General features: G+C 43.4%; 1 protein-coding gene across 2 annotated transcripts in view; it reads right to left on the bottom strand.

The window, feature by feature from the left end:
• The window catches only part of EXT2 (exostosin glycosyltransferase 2), a 129,314-nt gene that overhangs the window by 30,743 nt on the left and 78,821 nt on the right, over window positions 1–19,750 (bottom strand). For both annotated transcript variants that reach the window (XM_082660262.1, XM_082660261.1), the window contains exons 9-10: window positions 14,750–14,939; window positions 7,190–7,356 (exon numbers count right to left, since the gene is read on the bottom strand). In XM_082660262.1, coding sequence (XP_082516388.1) covers window positions 7,190–7,356; window positions 14,750–14,939 — 357 coding nt within the window. The remainder of the gene's footprint in view (window positions 1–7,189; window positions 7,357–14,749; window positions 14,940–19,750) is intronic.

Here is a 19,750-nt window from a genome sequence, read left to right as displayed (position 1 = left end):
ATTCTGGTCTGCCTAATTTGTGTGCTACCCAGAGGCTAATTTGAAACCTGGGCAGTATTCTACACTACAGTTTCCTTCTCAAAGCCTTTGCTGTGTTGATTCTAGTCAGTTTCATGCATGGGCTGATCTGAAGGGAGAGGGGTGACAGTGTGCCCAGGAGGAATCCCTCCTTTCCATAACCTTCCCTCCACTCTCGAGTTGGGAACGGATGAGGTGCTGTCTCTTTGCTGTCTGTTGCTTGGTGCAGGCTGGGGATGGTGGACAGGACACCGCCCCCCAGCCCCCAGTCTCTGCAGCTGCGTCTTCGCTAACATTCACTTCATGGAGGACATGGAAGGTCAACTGAGTTCCACCCCACAGTCTCCAGAGTGGAGAGGGGACAGGGGAGGAGTGCCGTCTCTGCTCTTGCCTCCTGGTAGTGCAGGGTGGGAACGGTCAGCAGGGCTCTGAACGACAATCCCCCCAGTCACAGCATCTAGTTGGCAGGGGTACATATGGCTTCTTTCATGGTGTTTGCCTGGTGTAGAGTAGGTACAGTCAAAAGCGTTCCATCAGCAGGGCTGCCCTCTTCCCAGTCCTTACAAGAGAAAGCGGGTTTTTCTTTTTCTTTTTCTTTTTCTGCGTTTGTATGCTCGTTATCTGTGCCTATGAGCGTCATGGCCTTCTGCAGCACTGAGGCTGGGGTATACAGGAGGGAGGGAAGGAGGGAGGAAGGAAGGAAAAAAAAAATCCAAGGGAACTCACTGCTGGAGTATCCCTTAGGTCCTGAGGACCCTAGCCAGTCTGTCTTCTTTTTCTAGGACTAGGGTGGAATGTGCTTGCTCAATCTTGTCCAGAATTGGAAGCCTATAATTTATTCATTAAGTTACAGAATACTAAGTAGAATTGTGACAAAATTAAAGAAAGAATAAATAATTAACCAGAGACTGATATTATGACCATTGGGACTCTGTGTCTCACCTTCTAGGGGAGGGAATGCAAGGCCTGTATATGTATAAGGGACAGCTGCTGCATCCTTCTTAGTGAAAAGAATACAGTTGTTACTGTTGCTGCATGAAGTTCAAATACGTGTAGAAGGGTCTGTATGGATGCTCTGGGGTAGCCAAAGGGGTAGACTGCACTGGTTATAAAGCTACTGACTTGTAGCCCCAAGCCCTGCTTCTAATTCTGCCTTGTGATGCTAGGGCTGAGACTCTGCAAACATCTCACCTTTGCTAGGTGGTCTACCAACAGGGTGCACTAGAGAGAGACTGGAAAACTAGAGAAAAGGAGAAGGGAATTACTTCCTGTTTTGCCTGCTTTTCCCGACAGTGTGGCATTTCACCCCAGCAGCAGAATGTGGTTCTAGCCTCTTCCGGCAGAGCCAGCCTTACCCTCAGAAGTACTAGCAATAGCCAGCCAGTGGCCCCTCCTCAGAGGTTTAAGGCCCAGCCCCAGGGGTGAGGGGGTGGGGTGGGGGGTCTCTTCCAAGCTTCTAGGTTCTAACGAACCCAGCCTCTTCCCTCTCTTCCTTTGTTCCTCCCACCCTAGGGGTAGTGGACGCTCCCTGGAGTTATTCTCTCTTTATACTTTCAGTAGTCCCTGTTTGCCCTCTCAGCTCTCTAATACCTCTATTAGAAAATTTCATATACTAAATCCATTCTGTTGAAACAATTAGTATAGATTCTGTTTTCCTGACTGATACGGATTCTTATTTGTTAATATTGGAATAGGAAACAAAATGTTCAGGTGTTTTTACCTTCACCAAAGAGAGGTTTCAAACAAATGGGTTTGAATAGCACAGAGGCGCAAATAGTACAGTTACATAATAAAATCTTCCCAGGTGGCATGGTATGGGGAAAATAGCACCAAAATGAGTTGTATGCCCTTATTAAGTGCCACTTACTAACTGGGTGATATTGGATAAGTCATTTATGGGCTTCATATAGTTTATGGATGGGGCTTACCTATAATTAAAAGTGAGCAAGCTAGATTATCTCTAAGTTTATCTCCAACCTGAAACTATCACTTTATGTTCAAGAAATCACCAGTAAAACCATCTGGGCCTGGATTTTTCCTTGTAGGAAAATTTTGATAACAACTTGAATTTCTTTAATAGAGGGTACATATTCTGTTTAATTTTACATAAGTTGCAATTTTCAAAGAATTTTTACATTTCATATAAATTTTCATAATATTCTTTTAATGCCTGTAGGATCTATAGTGACAACACTTCCTTAATTGCTTTTCATTCCTGATAGTGAAATTTGTGGGGATTTTTTTGTTGTTTGTTTATTCTGTTTTTAAAAATTTTTTTTAACATCTTTATTGGAGTATAATTGCTTTACAGTGGTCTGTTAGTTTCTGCTTTATAACAGAGTGAATCAGCTATACATATACATACATCCCCATATCTCCTCCCTCTTGCATCTCCCTCCCACCCTCTCTATCCCACCCCTCTAGGTGGTCACAAAGCACCCAGCTGATCGCCCTGTGCTATGCGGCTGCTTCCCACTAGCTATCTATTTTACATTTGGTAGCATATGTAATTCCATACACATACGTTTTTATTTCTTTTGGAAGCTGGGTCATATGAAAAGTATAACTTTTTTTAACTTTATGAGAACCTGCCAAACATTTTCCCAACCTGGTTGTACCATTTAGCATTTTAACCAATATGTATGAGAGTTCTAAGTTGCTCCACAGTCTAACCAACATGTGGCACTATCAGTATTTTAAATTTTATTTCATCATTCTAGTGGGTATATAGTGGTAACTCATCGTGCTTTTACTTTAGAATTGCCCTAATGACTATGAGGTGGAGAGTTTTTTCATATGTTAGTTTACATCTCTATATCTTCTTTTATGAAGTAACTGTTCAAATCTTCTGCCTATTTTTAACTGACTTGTTTTCTTATTATAGAGGTATGAGAGTTCTTTATATATTTTGAAAATATTTTTCCCAGTCTATGACTTGCCTTTTTATTTTCTTAGAAGTGTCTTTTTAAAAAGTGTTAATTTTGATGAAGTCCAATTTGGTTTCTTTTATATCCTGTGCTATTTGTCTCTTACTTAAAGGAAAAAAACAAACATTGCTTAGCTCAGGTACACTAGAACTTTTTCCACTGTTTTCTTTAAGAAGCTTTATAATTTTAGTTCCTGCATTTAGGGCTAGGATCCATTCTGAACTGACATATGGATATCAAATTACTCCAGCACCGTTTAGTGAAAAGCCTGTCCCACCGCTATTGAACTGACTTGGGTCTTTTGCTGAAAACTGATTGATGACACGTGTGGTCTATTTCTGGCCTCTATTCTATTTCATTGATCTACACGTCTAAGTTTACACCCGTACCACAGAGTCCTGATTACTGTAGCTTTATAGAAGTCTTAAAATAAGGTAGTCCCGCAATTTTGTCCTTCTTTCTTAAAATTGCTTTGGCTTTTCCAGGCCCATTGTGTTTCCATTTCAACTTGAGAACTAGCTTGTCAATTTTAACTTTTTAAAAAGCCTTCTGGGATTCTGACTGGGCTTGCTTTGAATCTATAAATCAGTTTGGGGAGAACTTACACCTTAATGATAGTGAGTCTTTGGATTCAGACGTATGATACATCTTTCCATTTATGAAGTTGTTCAATTTCTCTCAGCAATGTTTTGTGGTTTGCAATGAACCTATATGGCCCCCCTTTTTAATACATTTTTCAAGCTGACCCTCCCTACCCCTTCTCCAGGCAACCACCGATCTCTTGATCACTAAAGATTAGTTTGTGTTTTCTATAAATGAAATCATAAAATATGTTCTTTTTCATCTTGCTTCACTCACTCGGCATAATTATTTTTAAATACAACCATGTTGTCGTATGCATCAAGAGCTCATCAATTTATTACTGAGTAGTATTCTATTGTATGGATATACCACAATTAGTTTATTCATTCAACTTTTGATAAGACTTTTTTTTTTGTCCCCTCCAGATTTTGGCTTTTACAAATAAAAGCTGCAAGTACAAATACTAATACTTGTATTAGCGTACAAGTATTTGTGTTTACTTATGCTCTTATTTCTCTAGGGTGAATCTCTGTGAGGAGAATGGTGGGGTCACGTGGTAGATATATGTTTAACATTTTAAACTCCAAACTGCTTTCTAAAATGGCTGTATCCAGATTGTGGATCACAGTGAAGTGGAAAGGCACGCAGGCCAGAGTAATCTCTCTCCTATCTTTCATATGCATGCTGGTAATGAAGATTTATTCATTCATCAAACATTACTGAGTATCTGATGAACGGACTGAATTGGGTTAGGCAAAGAGGATACAGCAATGAACAAGACAGCCGTGGTTCTGTCCCTATGGGGCTTACATTCTCGAAGAAAAGCAGACACTAAACAACACACTTCACAATTATTTGCTCACAGAGAGGTAGAGTGCTCTAGTCTGGAGAATTCTGAAAGCTTCTTTTGATCTGAGCACTGAAGGATGAAGAGCAGTCAACAAGATAGATACAGTCCTAACACACTGTGATAACTGTGACGAAGAAGTAGTTCTGGGCTCCAACATAACTCTCCTAGGACATAAATTTTTGTTAACTGATTTGTTTGTTCATTTAATCCGTCAAGCTTGCATGAGAGTAATCCTAGCCTTTGGCATAAAAAACAGGATTTAGGAGCACCATCTTCTGTCTTCCGATTCAACACAAAACTGGGTACCCTCTCCAGAAGAGAACTGTCCCTTCTGAATGATGGACACAACCATCAACCTTCCTCATGAATCAGCGGAATCATGAGAATGACAGCAGCAGTCGTGGTAGCAGCTGCTAATGTGGCATCTCATGAAGAGCAGAAGAGCACACTGCCCACCACCCAGAACGGGTACTTCCCGAGCGCTGTCCACGTGGTGGTGCTACACAATCTTATCTAATGTACGCGACAACCCAATGAAGCAGATACCGTTAGTGCCATTTTATATAAGAAAAAACTACAACCCAGAGAGATTACATAAGTTGTCCATGGTGACAGAGTAGAAACTTGGGCCCAGTACTGTCCTAACTTTGTTCATTATATTAATTACTATACAAGAAATAACTTTACAAAGTTACCCTAAAGCACTAGTGGCAGGGATGCCTGAAAAATATTAGTTTTCCTTAGCAGCAAGGTAAGTTAGTGATGGACAAGGGATATGCTGATGGTTCTGAGGACTACTTTTGAGGACCAGTAGTCTCTGACATGGTAAAAATCCTCAGGGAAGACAGTATAGTGTCACACAAACTTGAATTTAAACCCCAACTCTTCCACTTATTTACCTGTGTGACTGCAGGCAAGTTATCTAACCTTGCTTAGTCTCAGTAAAGAAGGTGAAAAACAAGAACTGCCTTGCAGGTTTGGGAAAAGATCATTAATGTATGTAAACACCCAGTAAATTGATAGGAACATAGTAAGTTGTATATAGATAGTAGTTAGGAAAGTTGTTCCTTTCATAGCATCTGGAGAAGATCCCAATTACTGGAGATGAGGCGTTTCCCTGCCCCCTACTCCTCTGATACACATTACTTCTTTAGAGGTAATGTGGAGTAAACACAGGGCATCAGAGGGAAGAGGTGAAGATTCAAGCTCAGTCCCTCCGGGTTTTGCACTTCCTCTCATCAACACATTTTTTGCTGCTTGAAACGAACTCAAGGTTGAAAGAGATCCCAGGTTTCAATATTCATGAGATCCCAAGATTTCAACTCAAGGTTGAAAGGAATTCATCTAGTCTAACTTCCTTTTATTAGACTTCATTTAGACCAACTGAAATATCAAAGAGGTAGCACTCTGTCCATCTTGGCTACACCATTTGGAATGTTCCCTTTTTCAACCTTCATTTTACCACAAAAATAAACACAGGGGTATAGTCTGAAGCCATTACATGCAGTGGAGAGAAAATACTGGCAGAAAAACTGGTTTTGCCATGAGTTGCCTACTTATTACTTAGAGGAAGAAGTAGGTAATTTGCTTTTTGAAAAAATGGGAATGATAGTGTATGAAACATCATCCAACACCCTAGACGTGACGATCCGAAAGAAAGACACCAATATGAATAGAAATAAATCCAGAAAGATGAGTGTATGTTTTCCTAGCTAGTCTCATGCCTTTCGCTGGCCAGAAATGACATTGACCAAGGTATCACACATCAGTCTATTTCACAATTTCTTTTATACGCAATGGATATATAAATATAGTTTATATATATAGTAAAAACCTGGGAAAACTTGAGCTTTTAATTTTTGGTGGTGGCAGTGGTAGGGGGATTCCTATTTCTTCCCCTTAAAATCCACTTCTAATTTAAGGCTTAGAAAGTAAATTTCTATAATAAATATATGTATCACATATTGCTTCATTAGATAAAATTTCATGATTTCTTAGAACCTCAAATTTAACAAATCCTAAAAATGGTTACCTCTCTCCCAAAGACAGGATGACAACGGGGGATAAACTTCCCCCGCTCTCCCCTGTGCCAGCTGTAGCTAATTGATTTGTACACTCTTTTGCTTGGGTCTGATACCACCATTACACCCCCGCAGCCGCAGGCCTCAGCCTGTCGCCATCATGCATCTCGTGTACATCCTCCCTGACAGGACTCATCAATTCCTACTGCTTTTCACCAGGCCTCAGCTCTGGCACTTTCCCCGGGGGAGACCTTTACTGGTCTCCATACTTAACCCCTGAACCCAGTCTAATCCATCAGCCACATCGAATGAATGGTGATAGAGAATGTTTCTCCCCAAAGACAGGCAGCCAGCCTCTCCACTTAAAACTCAGAAAGAAAGCCATCAACAGGGTCTGCTTTCTGTTTGTCAGTGTCGCCAGCTTCTTCGCTTATTGATGTTTTTATTGTTGCTGTGCCCAGCTGCTTGAGTCGGGGAAGTGGTATTCAAGGAGACATCAATTAAAGTGCTTGTTAAACGTCATAGATGCTCTTTTGAAAATGTCCCCTGGGACTCTCCCTGGGAGTTCCCAAAACTGGTGGATGGCACAGCTGTCATTCTGGAATAGGGTTTCCCCAAAGTTCTAAAGAACAGCTTCATAACCTACACTCCTACGCACAGCTTTTGGACGCTACTAGAATTTAGAAATTACGACTTTACAGAATGAAATATAACACTCTTTAGTAGGAAAGACAAGCAGTAATGGGCAATAACTATCAAAAATGTAAATGCAGCGTTTGAAACCTCCTTACCTCATAACCGAACTGCAGCTCATCAGAGGTCAGCATAATGATATCGTCGTCAATGGCCAGAACGGCCTCCGTCTCGATTTCATCGTAAGGGAAGAAACGGTTACTCAACTTGTTTTCAGCAGTTCTTACAACTTTTAAAGGAACCCGGATTTTGGGCCACAGAGAATCTGGAAAAAGAAAAACCGAGGTATTTATTACTCTCCTAACTTCTGTGAGGAGACAAACTGGTGAAAGCATCGCATCACAAATGAGATGGAAGAATCAACTCACATCCATGACTCTCATGAAATCCACACGCACAGCTGTGCAAGGAGAAACTCTTATAGGTGCGTTTTTATAATATCTTACATTGTAAATACTTCTATCCTCTCTACATCCTTACAGCACTACTGATTCTCAATGTCGTCTTAACCAGAATCCACAAAGTAGCTTCAACTCACAATTGAGAGACAGAGGAGCAAAACGACTTGATGAAGGTCACGGTGATGAGAGGACGAATGGGCTCTGGACCGCCTCACGCTCAGGCCCGTGGTTTGAACACCAGGACTCTACCACCTCTGCACAATCCTTCCAGGTAGGTACACCCTAGCTCAAAACCTGCCTGCAGCTCTGCTGGGAAATACATGTGCTGAACACAAAAGCGCCTGCCCCCATCACGCCATCACCAACAGCTCCCCAGGCTGCCAAATCCACCCTCACAGAACTGTGGCCCTGAGGGAGTTCAGTTTTCCTAACTTAGCACCTTACTGCCTCGACAGCCCTGCTCTCCTGACTCACTGGGCTTGGTTTCTCATTATGATCAATTTACAGAGTAAATATCGAATATCTAGGTCCAATTACATGGGATTTTCTGGCATACTGAAGAAACACAAACTCATGACTTGCCTTACATTTTTCCCATTCTACTTTGAAATGACTGAAGCCATTTAACCTCAGGTTCCTTATTTTAAAGTGCTGTGTTTAGCACAGCATGAAATTAATACTTGTTTCAATACAGGACCCACGTCCACAGACCTCAGCGTTCTCTACAGAGGGCAGTTTGTTCTTCACGCAACATTTGTCAAACGAGAATAGAAAAGGTATCATACTGCTTCCAAAAACCCAACACGTAATTGTGGGAAGGTCTAGTTTTTGTGATTCTTGAAGCCCCGAGATGCCTGTGGCCACTGCAGAGTCACCATACTGAAGGAGAAGTGTGACAGAGGGAAAATCAGGAGGGAAAAAAACCTGTCTGAACTGACTGCAGATAAAATCTCCTACGCATAATTTACAATACATCCATGTAACACGTTGGGGTGCTCCAAGGGTCTTAGAGGAGGCACCCCAAGGGCAGCTTCCCAGCAGGTTCTGCAGATACCTTCAACAGCAACTCAGTGAACTGAAGCCCTCGACAGTACCCCGGCTGGCCTGATAACACCCCCTGGACAACTTCCTGCTGAATTCCGCGGGTATCCAAGGCGGCTGCTGGTTTCTTGTTTGCCAGTCTTGGCCTGTGGCACCTGAGAACCTTCACCATGCTGTGGGCTGCAGCCACCCTGTCTCCAGCCAGGTCTGAATCTCAGACCTAGCTGGGGAAGAGGTTCTCCCAAGTTTATTTCCTGTAATCCTTAGAGAGCTCTTTTTTACCATTTAGTCACCAATCTCCTATTCCTAGTTAGTAATTCTTTATATTAAACTTTTCCTGTTCAAGTTACTGTGTGGTTTCTGTCTCCCACCTGGACCTTGACTAACACACTAGGGATATCAGAAGGATTATCAGATGAAAGGGGAATTGTTTTCTATGGCCTCTGAAGTTAGAACCATGACCAATGGCTGGGTGGAAGTTACAGTGAAATTGATTTAAACTCTAAATAGGTAAGAATTTTCTGATGCAATGAAATGCCTTCGGCAACACAATGTGCACTTCTATTTGAAATGCACTAACCTTAGAGACCAAACAAGATGCCTCTGAGGTCCTAGGACTGTATGGACAGTAACACTGCACAGAAAGAACAGTCTCTGGAAAGAGCTTCAAATCTCAGGTGTATCCATTACCAGCTATGTGATCCTGAACAAGTCAATCACGTTCTGCCTGTGTCTTTGACTGTGAAGATGGAAGAGGAACACCACCTTCACACGTGAGAAGGTGTGAGGATGAACGGTAACGCATTTAGCAGCATGGTGCCCGGCGCCTAGCAGACATCCACTAAGTGTCAGCTGTGCTTTCCCTTGAAAGTCTGAGTCTATTTACAGACCAAAGGATATTTCTGAACCTTAGATAGCGGTGGCAAAGTGGTACATGTCAGATCTGGTATATTACTCTGACAAGCCAGGGGCGTGTCCTCAGCATGTATCTTCAATGTCTACTTTGAGAGGAACAGAATCCCTGCCATTAATCCTCTGGAACTGAGAAAACCTAACACACTAGCGGAACAAAAGAACGTGGAACTTTGGCCATGTTAATTTCACAAGGCAACAAACAGCCCCTCTTTCTGCAGTACCTATAGGAAACAGGCTAGCTGCTTGGGTTAAGTGTAGACGTGCCTCCACCCGGGATGAGATCGGGACTTGCACTCAGGGAGTGTGCACAGCATGTTCGACAGCTTTCCACATTCTTCGCCTGCATATATCCTAAAATTACTTGAGACAATGTCCATAAAGAACTAACCTGCCTCTAGAAAGTCTTTGATGGGGAAGTTTTAGAAGGTGATGATGGCCAAAGAGGATGATACGGGGTGCAGATGGGAATGCAGAATGAATCATGGCTCTTTTGGAAATGCGATTACCTCTTCCTGTTCTGGGTTGGGGCTGGATAGCCAAAGGCAGCTTCGGCAAAAGGAGTCTCCATCCCAATGGTCCAGCTGTCTATGAACCATCGTTACTACAAGACAGGACTTCAAGCAGAATTCCCAGTTTCTTGTTTTCACTTTTTTTTTTTTTTTTTGCGGTACGCGGGCCTCTCACTGTTGTGGCCTCTCCCGCTGCGGAGCACAGGCTCCGGACGCACAGGCTCAGCGGCCATGGCTCACGGGCCCAGCCGCTCCGCGGCATGTGGGATCCTCCCGGACCGGGACACAAACCCGTGTCCCCTGCATCGGCAGGCGGATTCTCAACCACTGCGCCACCAGGGAAGCCCTTGTTTTCACATTTTCAAATAAAATAGGCCTCTAAGAAAGGGAACTACCTTTCTCTCGGGCTTTAGCATCCCTTCCGTGGAATACAGAGATAAGAGGGCAGCAATCAAAGAATAAGCATTATAATTACTCCCTGCCCTAAAGCAGATAATGTTGATATGGGACTTTGATTCTGTTTAAAAAAATAGGGGGACTTCCCTGGTGGCTCAGTGGCTAAGAATCCGCCTGCCAATGCAGGGGACATGGGGTCGAGCCCTGGTCCAGGAAGATCCCACATGCCGCAGAGCAACTAAGCCCGTGCGCCACAACTACTGAGCCTGCGCTCTTGAGTCCGTGAGCCACAACTACTGAGCCCCCGTGCCACAACTACTGAAGCCCGCGCGCCTAGAGCCCATGCTCCGCAACGAGAGAAGCCACCGAAATGAGAAGCCCGCGCACCGCAACAAAGAGTAGCTCCCGCTCGCCACAACTAGAGAAAGCCTGCACATCGCAACGAAGACCCCATGCAGCCAATAAATAAATAAATTAATTAATTAAAAAAGAGGACAGGAGCATGAGGTAGGAAAGAAAAATATAGGTGAGAAAGAATAGAGGTTTTTTTTTTTCTTTCTTTCTTTCTTTCCATTAAGTATTTTCAAAAGAATAGATTTACTCTTCTGCCTCTCCTTGAGCCCCTGATAAGGACCTGGTTCATCTGCATAATCCCAAATTAGAGAACTGACAAAGCATGACGATTTTCTGAGCGCTAATTGGCGATCTGAATAGATACAGTGGGGCCTAGTGCGCAGCGCATGAGCTTTGGATCCAGAGAGACCTGTGTTCACGTCTGGCTCTGCCATTTTGCAGCTCTGTGATTGAGGCAAGTTACTCAACTAATGTGAGCTTCACTTTTGTAAAATGGGAAGAATAACAGCTTCCTTGCAGGTCTGTCATAAGGAGCGGAGATAACACGTGTAAAGCACTTAGCACAGTTCCTATTCCTTGGATATAAAAGGTACTCAGTGCATGGTTATAATAACGCTACATCATTCTCATCTTCACAGATGGATTCTTGTAAAGTCTAGGAACTTCACCTCCCCTCTGACAACTTGAAGAGGTGTAGACAGAGGAATATGGGGTGACTCCTTAGGGTGCAGAAGCAAACAGTGTCACAGCTAGAAACCTTCAGCCTCTTGCTACATTGCTTATCCCAGATGGGCTCTCTTTCTTTACTTCTTGAAATTCTAAATGGAACCACATGAATTATAGCTTGTGTCTCATCCTGTGAATCTGTAGCTGGCAAACAGAAATGTCACCTTCCATTCACACAAAGTAGTCTGAAAAATAAGATTTCTCAAACACATTGCCAAATTTGTGAAAAGCAAACAGCTGAGCCAGCTGACCTGATAACTTTACAGTTTTGAGCTTTAGTCCAGCTTGAAGGAGAAAAAGAACTCCTCGTGTTAAGGATTTTTAAAAAACGTGTACCGATTAACAGTTTTCTCCAAGTTGGATGCCAAGAGCCACGTGAGCATGAATTCTCCGACTCTGCAAAGGCACTACACAATGTTCAGGTTGCCTGACGATGACCCAAAGCCCATCCTGGCGATCACTGTCGCAAACACAACCACAGATCCACCAACTAAATGATCAGATTATCTCCATACAAATCTTGAGCCCCCTCCAGGAGTGCTAGAGCTGCCTGGTGTACAGCTGGTCCCCATGCCCCTCACTCTCCAGGTCCCAGAATTCAGCTCGAAGGAAGAGAGCTGCTGCTTCTACTTCTCGCTTGCCTCTTCCGAGGTGACCATCCTGAAATGCTCAGCCAATCCCATCCTGCCTGTTAAGAACTATGAGAGTCCCAACCTGAAGCTGGGGTCAGGATGCGGGGGTTCCTTGAGATCAACTCAAATTTAAAACTGAAATCAATTAAAACAGAAGGCTGAGTTAAACCTATCTGAAATGTACAATGTAACAGCTTCCTTCAAACAGGGGCCAGGGGCCAAGCCTAACAACCTTTATATCCATCAAGCCTGGAAACTAAAGAGCCGGGGAGAAGGAAGGCAGTGGCTTGCCTTTTCTTCTGACAGAGCTGAAAACCAACGTGACGAAAGCTTGCTGGAAATTTCTATTGCCTAGTCTAAGTATTTACTTAAACTTCAAATCCAGCAATTTAGACTTAAATGTAACCAAAAAGAAAAAAGTATTTGCTTGGGTCGCAGAGTGAAAAAAAAAAGGTTGTGGGGGGGGAAGGGGGCAATTTCTGCCTACACTAACCCTCCCAGCAGCAGGCATGTTAGCCACAATATTTATTCTAGTAAATGTAGAGAGAGCGGAAAACATCACTTTTGCCTCTAATATTTCAAAGCCTTGGACTTGCTTTTTAAAAAATATATATGTTACTAATGCCGTACATGAAAAATCAGATGCCTCTGCTGGCACGAGGGCCAGAGCTGACAGCCGCATTCACCAACTGAACCAACACCCCACAGAAGATTAAACATGGTTCACGTTCTCCCTTGACAACCACGTCACCAGAGCTGGAGCCCTGACCTAAAAACCACTGTTAGAAAAAAGCTGGTCCAGTTCCTAACCGTGTCAAAATTAGGGCCTCATCAGTTGAGGGCTGTCTTTCCTCTCTAGAGCCAAAATATTTCAAAAATAAACTAAACTCTCGGTCATAGAATTAACCACTACACTTTACTAGGGTGTACCAAAAATTAAAACTGAACACCCAGCTCCAAAACCTAGGTTTGTGCTCTTGCTTTTAGTTATGCCAATGTAGGGGCTTAGACCAAGGAGGAAGAAAAAGATTTCTCCTTTCTCGTAGTTTGTAATGATACTTGCCCCAAAGAAGTGACTCAAATTTACAATAAATGATTCACCTTAAGCCCGAAGTGGCTAATGAAGTTTTCTAAGGACAGAACTGCCTATCTGGGCAGGAGGGCGGGGTGAGGGTGGAGGCTCTCTGAAAGCTGGTGGCCTCCGCGTGCAGGAGCGTGACTGCAGCATGACACAGAGTTGTTCCGCGTCCCACGAGGGACACGGGACACGCAGCCTTGCTTCTGAAAACAGGACCTCTCCTTTATAAATGAAGAGACGAATGAGCAACGCAGTACCTCCGATCCCCCTCACTCTGGTGGACCAGGGTCTCCCACGACCACCCCTGCGCTGCTCCTTTTGTCCCGTCCTCCTCCCTTTCTCCCTCTCAGATGGTACCTGGTGCCAACACCTTCCGCTTTCTTCTACCCCTTCCCTCCTCCTTTACTGAGAGTCAAAAAAAAAAAAAAAAAATCCAGAAATGTTGGGAGGAAAAAAACTTGGCATAAAAGATAGTTAATAATAATAATACAAAAGGCAGTGTGCTTCAGGGCGTACTATGGGCATGCTGTTCATTTAAAACAGCTACTTTGTTTACTAAACTGTGGCTCTCTGAATATAGAAAGTAAGTATTGATTCTCTCAGAGAACAAAAGTCCCACCACGTAAAAATGTTTAAATGTCTCAGGAGGACATTTAAATCCCGATTCGCCTCACAGACAGAAGTACGTTCTTCTCCCAGCCTAGACTACGGATCTGCTACCGGGAGTTTCCAGGGCTGACTATCCTGACTTCAGTATAACCAATTAAACAAGAACAGCCATAAAAAGTGCAGATACTACTGTCACGCAATAAACTAGACCTTATCGGTGATAGTGGTGCACATTACAAACTTCAAACTCATTCCTTGCTCTAATCCATCAGAAACTTCCTGGCTTTAATAGGCTATAAAGGGCAGGAGCTTTGAAGTCCCTGGGATTAGGATCAGTAATAGACGGACTGAATGGGAAACAAAATGCAGGTGGAACGTACTCTATGCGTCCTGAATTAAAAACAAATCCAGTGAATCAAACAGCCCTCAACCCTAGCTTCCAGATTACGGGGGTGGCCAAGGCAAGCAACAGAGCCATTAAGGATGAGCCGGTGGGAACTTCCAGAGAGGGCTCACTCTAAGGAACTGATTCAAGCCCGGGAGGGCGTGCCTTGCTAACTTTCCCCATGGGAGGTGAGGCTGTTCTTTTTGAAGAGGAGCACAGTATCAGAGCAGAGATAAGGAAGGAGAAAACTAATGCCTTTTAAACTGAGTTTTCATGTAAACAAATCAGCTGAGAGGCCGAGGGAGCTGAGATCTGTTTTCCCAAGGCTGATGGCCTTTGATCCTATTGATTCCTAAGCCCTCAAACACTTGCGGCTACAGAGCATGCCGTGGGCTTAGAGTTAAACGGGCCACCCTAGAACAAGGATGGGATGATTGAGAAAACCAGGGTCATGCTGTCTCAGAAATGGCATTACTGTTGACAGAGCAGGAAAATTCATTTTAAACCAAAGGATGCAAATCATTTGGCCATCCAAATAGCGACCCAGCTGAGGGGCTCGCTAACGCCCAAACCAGGCCTTTCCTGAACGCACGGTCTCCCCTCCCTTCTTACCTTCCGGGGGGTTTTTATTCTGATTATTCCAGACGACCAGCAGCTTGGATAAACTGGGCACCTTGGACACTTCAGTGATGACCCGGAAGAGGCTCTCCACTCGGTCATAGGTGAGGACGATGGCCGTGAAACCTTGAGACTGTGGCGGTATCAGTGGCAGGAAGAGCGGGTTGCTCACACTGCCCCATTTCTGCAAGAGAGCACGTGAATGTGGGTCAGAGAGGGATCTAGTAACAATGAGGCTGATCTCTTTCCCACCGTCACCAATAAACCTGAACATGGGAGATCTGATGGCCTTTCCCATGACCAATCCAAGGGCCAAGCAACTGTTCAAAGTCTTTCCCTCAAAATCTGTGCTGATGCTCTTTAATTAAGTTTGGCTCTGATACCCCTGAACAAGGGGCAGAGAAGTTTTGCAGCTGAGAAGAGATTTCTGGTCAAACATGGCAGATTAAACACATGCATTTATCTTCATTCCCTCCCCAAACCCACTAAAGTGGGTTAATAGATATATATAGATATACATATAAAAGTGCAGTTAATAGATATAAATCTACCCAGACAACGAAATGGGAGCAGAGACAGCAGCTGATGAGCAGCGTGAATGTGTTTCTGAAAGATGGAAAGGGGCTGGAGAAGTGATGACAGCACAGGAGAGGGAGAGCTGAAACCCAAGTACTGAAAGGTGGGCAGAGGGTAGGGGGAGCAACAAGGCAAGCAAGCCCCAACTGTAGCCCCACAAAGGCTCAGTGGGCCCTTGTGAGTAAGAGGAGGGGGCTGAAAACAGGAGGACTAGTTAAAATATCTGTAAGGAGCAGCGACGGACTCAGGGCACAGCCCTCCCCATCACCTACCCACTCAGCCAGAAAACTACTCTTCTTCCCTGCCCGAGCTAGAGAAGGGAGATTTATCCTCTGAGGAAACTGAAGCTCTAGACATGGAAACACAGGCACAGACGAGAGGAAAATGCAATTAAAGCCTATATTTTGAATGATGAGCTCTATGGTCTTCTGCCTTCCTCCAGATCCCAAAACATCGGCAGTCATGTGGTTTACTTGCCACTCCATGATCTTACAGCGAAGCTCCATCACCTTACAGTGAAGCTCCATCACCTACAGCGAAGCTCCATCACCTTACAGCGAAGCTCCACCACCTTACAGCGAAGCTCCATCATCTTACAGCGAAGCTCCACCACCTTACAGTGAAGCTCCACCACCTTACAGCGAAGCTCCACCACCTTACAGCGAAGCTCCACCACCTTACAGCGAAGCTCCACCACCTTACAGCGAAGCTCCATCACCTTACAGCGAAGCTCCACCACCTTACAGCGAAGCTCCACCACCTACAGCGAAGCTCCATCACCTTACAGCGAAGCTGCATCATCTTACAGTGAAGCTCCACCACCTTACAGTGAAGCTCCACCATCTTACAGCGAAGCTCCATCATCTTACAGCGAAGCTCCACCACCTACAGCGAAGCTCCACCATCTTACAGCGAAGCTCCACCACCTTACAGCGAAGCTCCACCACCTTACAGCGAAGCTCCACCACCTTACAGCGAAGCTCCATCACCTTACAGCGAAGCTCCACCACCTTACAGCGAAGCTCCACCACCTTACAGCGAAGCTCCACCACCTTACAGCGAAGCTGCATCATCTTACAGTGAAGCTCCACCATCTTACAGCGAAGCTCCACCACCTTACAGTGAAGCCCTCGGGCAACAAGCTTCCCTTAAACAAAAAACTTCTGATCATGTGTCCAGGTGAACTGCTGTGTCAGTGCACACGCTCGCCTTCTCCGTCTGACACACCCTGACGTGCACTGTCACCCTGGGCCTTCCCCACCCTGTCCCTTGCGCCCTAGAAGACCTCAGTCTGACCTAGAAACCACCTCGGATCCCATAGGAGAAGAGAACATGGCAATACCCTCTCAGTGAGATTTGAGTGTGAATGACAACAGTACTTGACCATTCAGCTTGCCCTTCCCCTGCTTAGATTTTTTTGTTACAATCAGATAGTTGGCCTCTTTGGGGAAAGAGACCCCTAGATTACTTGTCTTTAGCTTTCTGACACCTAGCTTTGTTCTTGTCAGACGTTTATTAAATGGATGAACTGTGAAAAACAAACAAACAAAAAAAACCCAAAAAAACCCTTCTGATCAGGTTTTTAGTGCTTCCCTCTTAATCACAAACAGATCCTAGAATCAGACATTTCAAGAATATCTTCCGCATGAACAACAGAAACCAAATGAACAAAGAGAAAAACAGGAACTCAGAGGAAACAGACAACAGAAGAAGCAGAAGGAAATTTAAATAACTTCATATCCTCTGAGACTTTTCCACCCATGAAATAAGAATAAATTGCTATTTTTATTTTAAAAGGTCTATCAAAGATAGGGAAGAACCCTTGAACATTAAAAATATGATGGCTTAATTTTTTTTTAAGGCAGTATTGAAAGATAAAGATGATGGATGACGTATTGCAGTCTGGTGAACAAAAAGAGATGAAAAACAGGACAGAAAAGATGAGAAAATACAGGAGGTCCAACATCCATCTAATAGGAGGCTCCTGAAAAAGAAAACACAGAATATGGAAGAAAGAAAACTGTCAAAGAAATTAAGTTCTAAGAACAGAAGATATGAGATGCAAATTTTCAGATTGAAAGGACCAAATAAGTAATGAGTACACTGAATTTTAAAAACATAAAAAGATAAAACAACAACAACTAAAAAAACCAATGAAACAAAAACCATATCAAAGCACATCACTTCTGAACACTGGGAATAAAGAGTCAATGAAATGTGTGAATCTAGGTGATGAGCATGTGAGTTCACTGTACAATTCTCACAACTTATCTGTAAGTCTAAATTTTGTTCAAAGTAAGGTTTAAAAAGTAATGAATAAAATTCAATTTCTTTGCTACCATTAAAATATTGTCATTTTTAATGCAGCAATGTAAACAAGATATTTTTGTACTGATAATAGGGAACGACTGTTAAAGCATTCTTATATTTTCAATCTGCTTTATTGAGATATAATTAAGTATACAATGGTTTTTGGTATATTACACTGTTAAATTTTAAAAACTGGTAAAATATAATATGAAATTTGCCATTTTAACCATCTCTAAGTGTACAATTCAGTGGCGTTAATTACATTCACATTCATATGTGAAAAGCCCAGGACCTAACTTCATCGTCCCCAAGAGGAGGCTGAATATGAAACGACCTACCTGTTATTCTGGCTGCTTACACTCCCTAGAGTCTTTCGTACTCTGGATTCCCAAGGTCCCCCCACTAACCTCATCCATATCACTGATGGACACCCATCACCACGTATATGACAACAGCTGTGTGCCAGATGTAACAGTGTGGGACAGGAAATGTACACAAACACATGGAATACACATGGATGGGAACTCAAGGAGACTGAACGGGATTCCTGGAGTCCTAATGTAATCAGGATATTAAAGCCAAAATGTCCACAACAGGCCATAATTAGATTTCACAACCAAGAAACACAATAGGAAAGGCTATCTTCTTAACGCTGACTTTTTGTTTCCATGACATCATGCTTTGGCGTTAAGCTGTAGTCTTAGGAAGGTGCCCGGATTTTAGTGTTTGTAGCCTGCATCTAATTACCTTTGTAGGAACACCTTTTCATTTTATACTCCTATCTTATTCTTCATAGCTTCCTGACTTGCATGGAAACTGAGGTCAGGAAGTAGCCCTGTGCTTAAGTCACAATTACTCCCTAAGGTTCACGGTCTCTCTGCTATCACCATCCCAGCCCACTCATCTACTCCTCCCGACATAATACTCGTATGCTTGAAAATCACCATTTTCAATGGAAAAGAAAAAAAAAGATTTTTTAAAGAAGCGTGTAAAATAATTTAATGTGTGATGTCGAAACAGTCAAGATTTACTGAGTACTGAACTGTTAGGCACTGTGCTTTACATAAATTATCCCATTTGAGCCTCACAGCAATCCCAAGATAGCTAGCTATTATTCTCATTTTACAGATGATGAAACTGTAGGACTAGAAATAGTGAGTGATGTCTAATCATGTGCTTTACCAGTCCAAACAGGAAGGAAGAAATAGTGAATGACGCTCAAGGTTACATAACCTGCTAGTGACAGAAGTGGGAAAGAGCCCAGGCCATCTGGCTCCAGAACACCAGGATGTGGTGGTTCTCCGCCCTTCCTCCAACTCTGAGTCCGGGGTAAGCATCACCACTTATAGACTCTGGAAACTGGAACTGTGGGAAACTCCAGAGCTTATTACTTCCAGCTCGCTCTGAGACAAAAATGCTGGAGGTTTTCTTTAGCCTTGATAATCAAATCTGGGCCAATATGTAAGGGCCCACCCAAACACTATGATTTCACAGGGTACATGGAATAAAAAAACACACCAAATATATAACACTGACACAAAGGGAACACATAAATTTAAAATGGTAAATACACCTCTTACACAGAAGGAAAAACTATTAAACCCCCAACAAAATGAAGTCTGTTCTTTGGGAGAAGTGGGGAATGCCAGCACACTTGCATGACTCTATGACATTAAAAGGAGAGGAAAATTCCCTGAGAGATGCAAAGCTTGGTTTCAGAAAATGAATCCCTTGGAATTTAAACTGAGGCACCCCCGCTGAAAGGCATCACAGCTCTGGTTTCAAGGCGCTGCCAGGGAGAAGGAACAGGGTCTCTGGCAAGACAACAGATCTGGTCTCATCCCTTATGCCAGCTCCCTTCGGGAAATGGATGGTTATGGGTTGGGGGAGGAGATAAAGGAACGGGTGGGTGGGAAACAGACAGTAACTTGTCTTCGGTGCTCAATTTTTCCACACCACTCACTTGCATACCAAACAGGGCTTGAAGACTGGAGAAGCAGAAAAGACAGCATACTGGGGAGACAGGGCATGTAAAGGAACATAACAAGCTCTGAAATCTTGCCAACACTTTCCCATAAAAAACAGGCTTTGAGATGAACATGGAGGCAA

This window comes from Grampus griseus (genome assembly GCF_964374135.1).
Source record: "Grampus griseus genome assembly, chromosome: 8".
Lineage (NCBI taxonomy): Eukaryota > Metazoa > Chordata > Mammalia > Artiodactyla > Delphinidae > Grampus > Grampus griseus.
The sequence above is the reverse complement of the archived record's forward strand: the minus strand, read 5'-3'. Positions and strand labels throughout refer to the sequence as shown.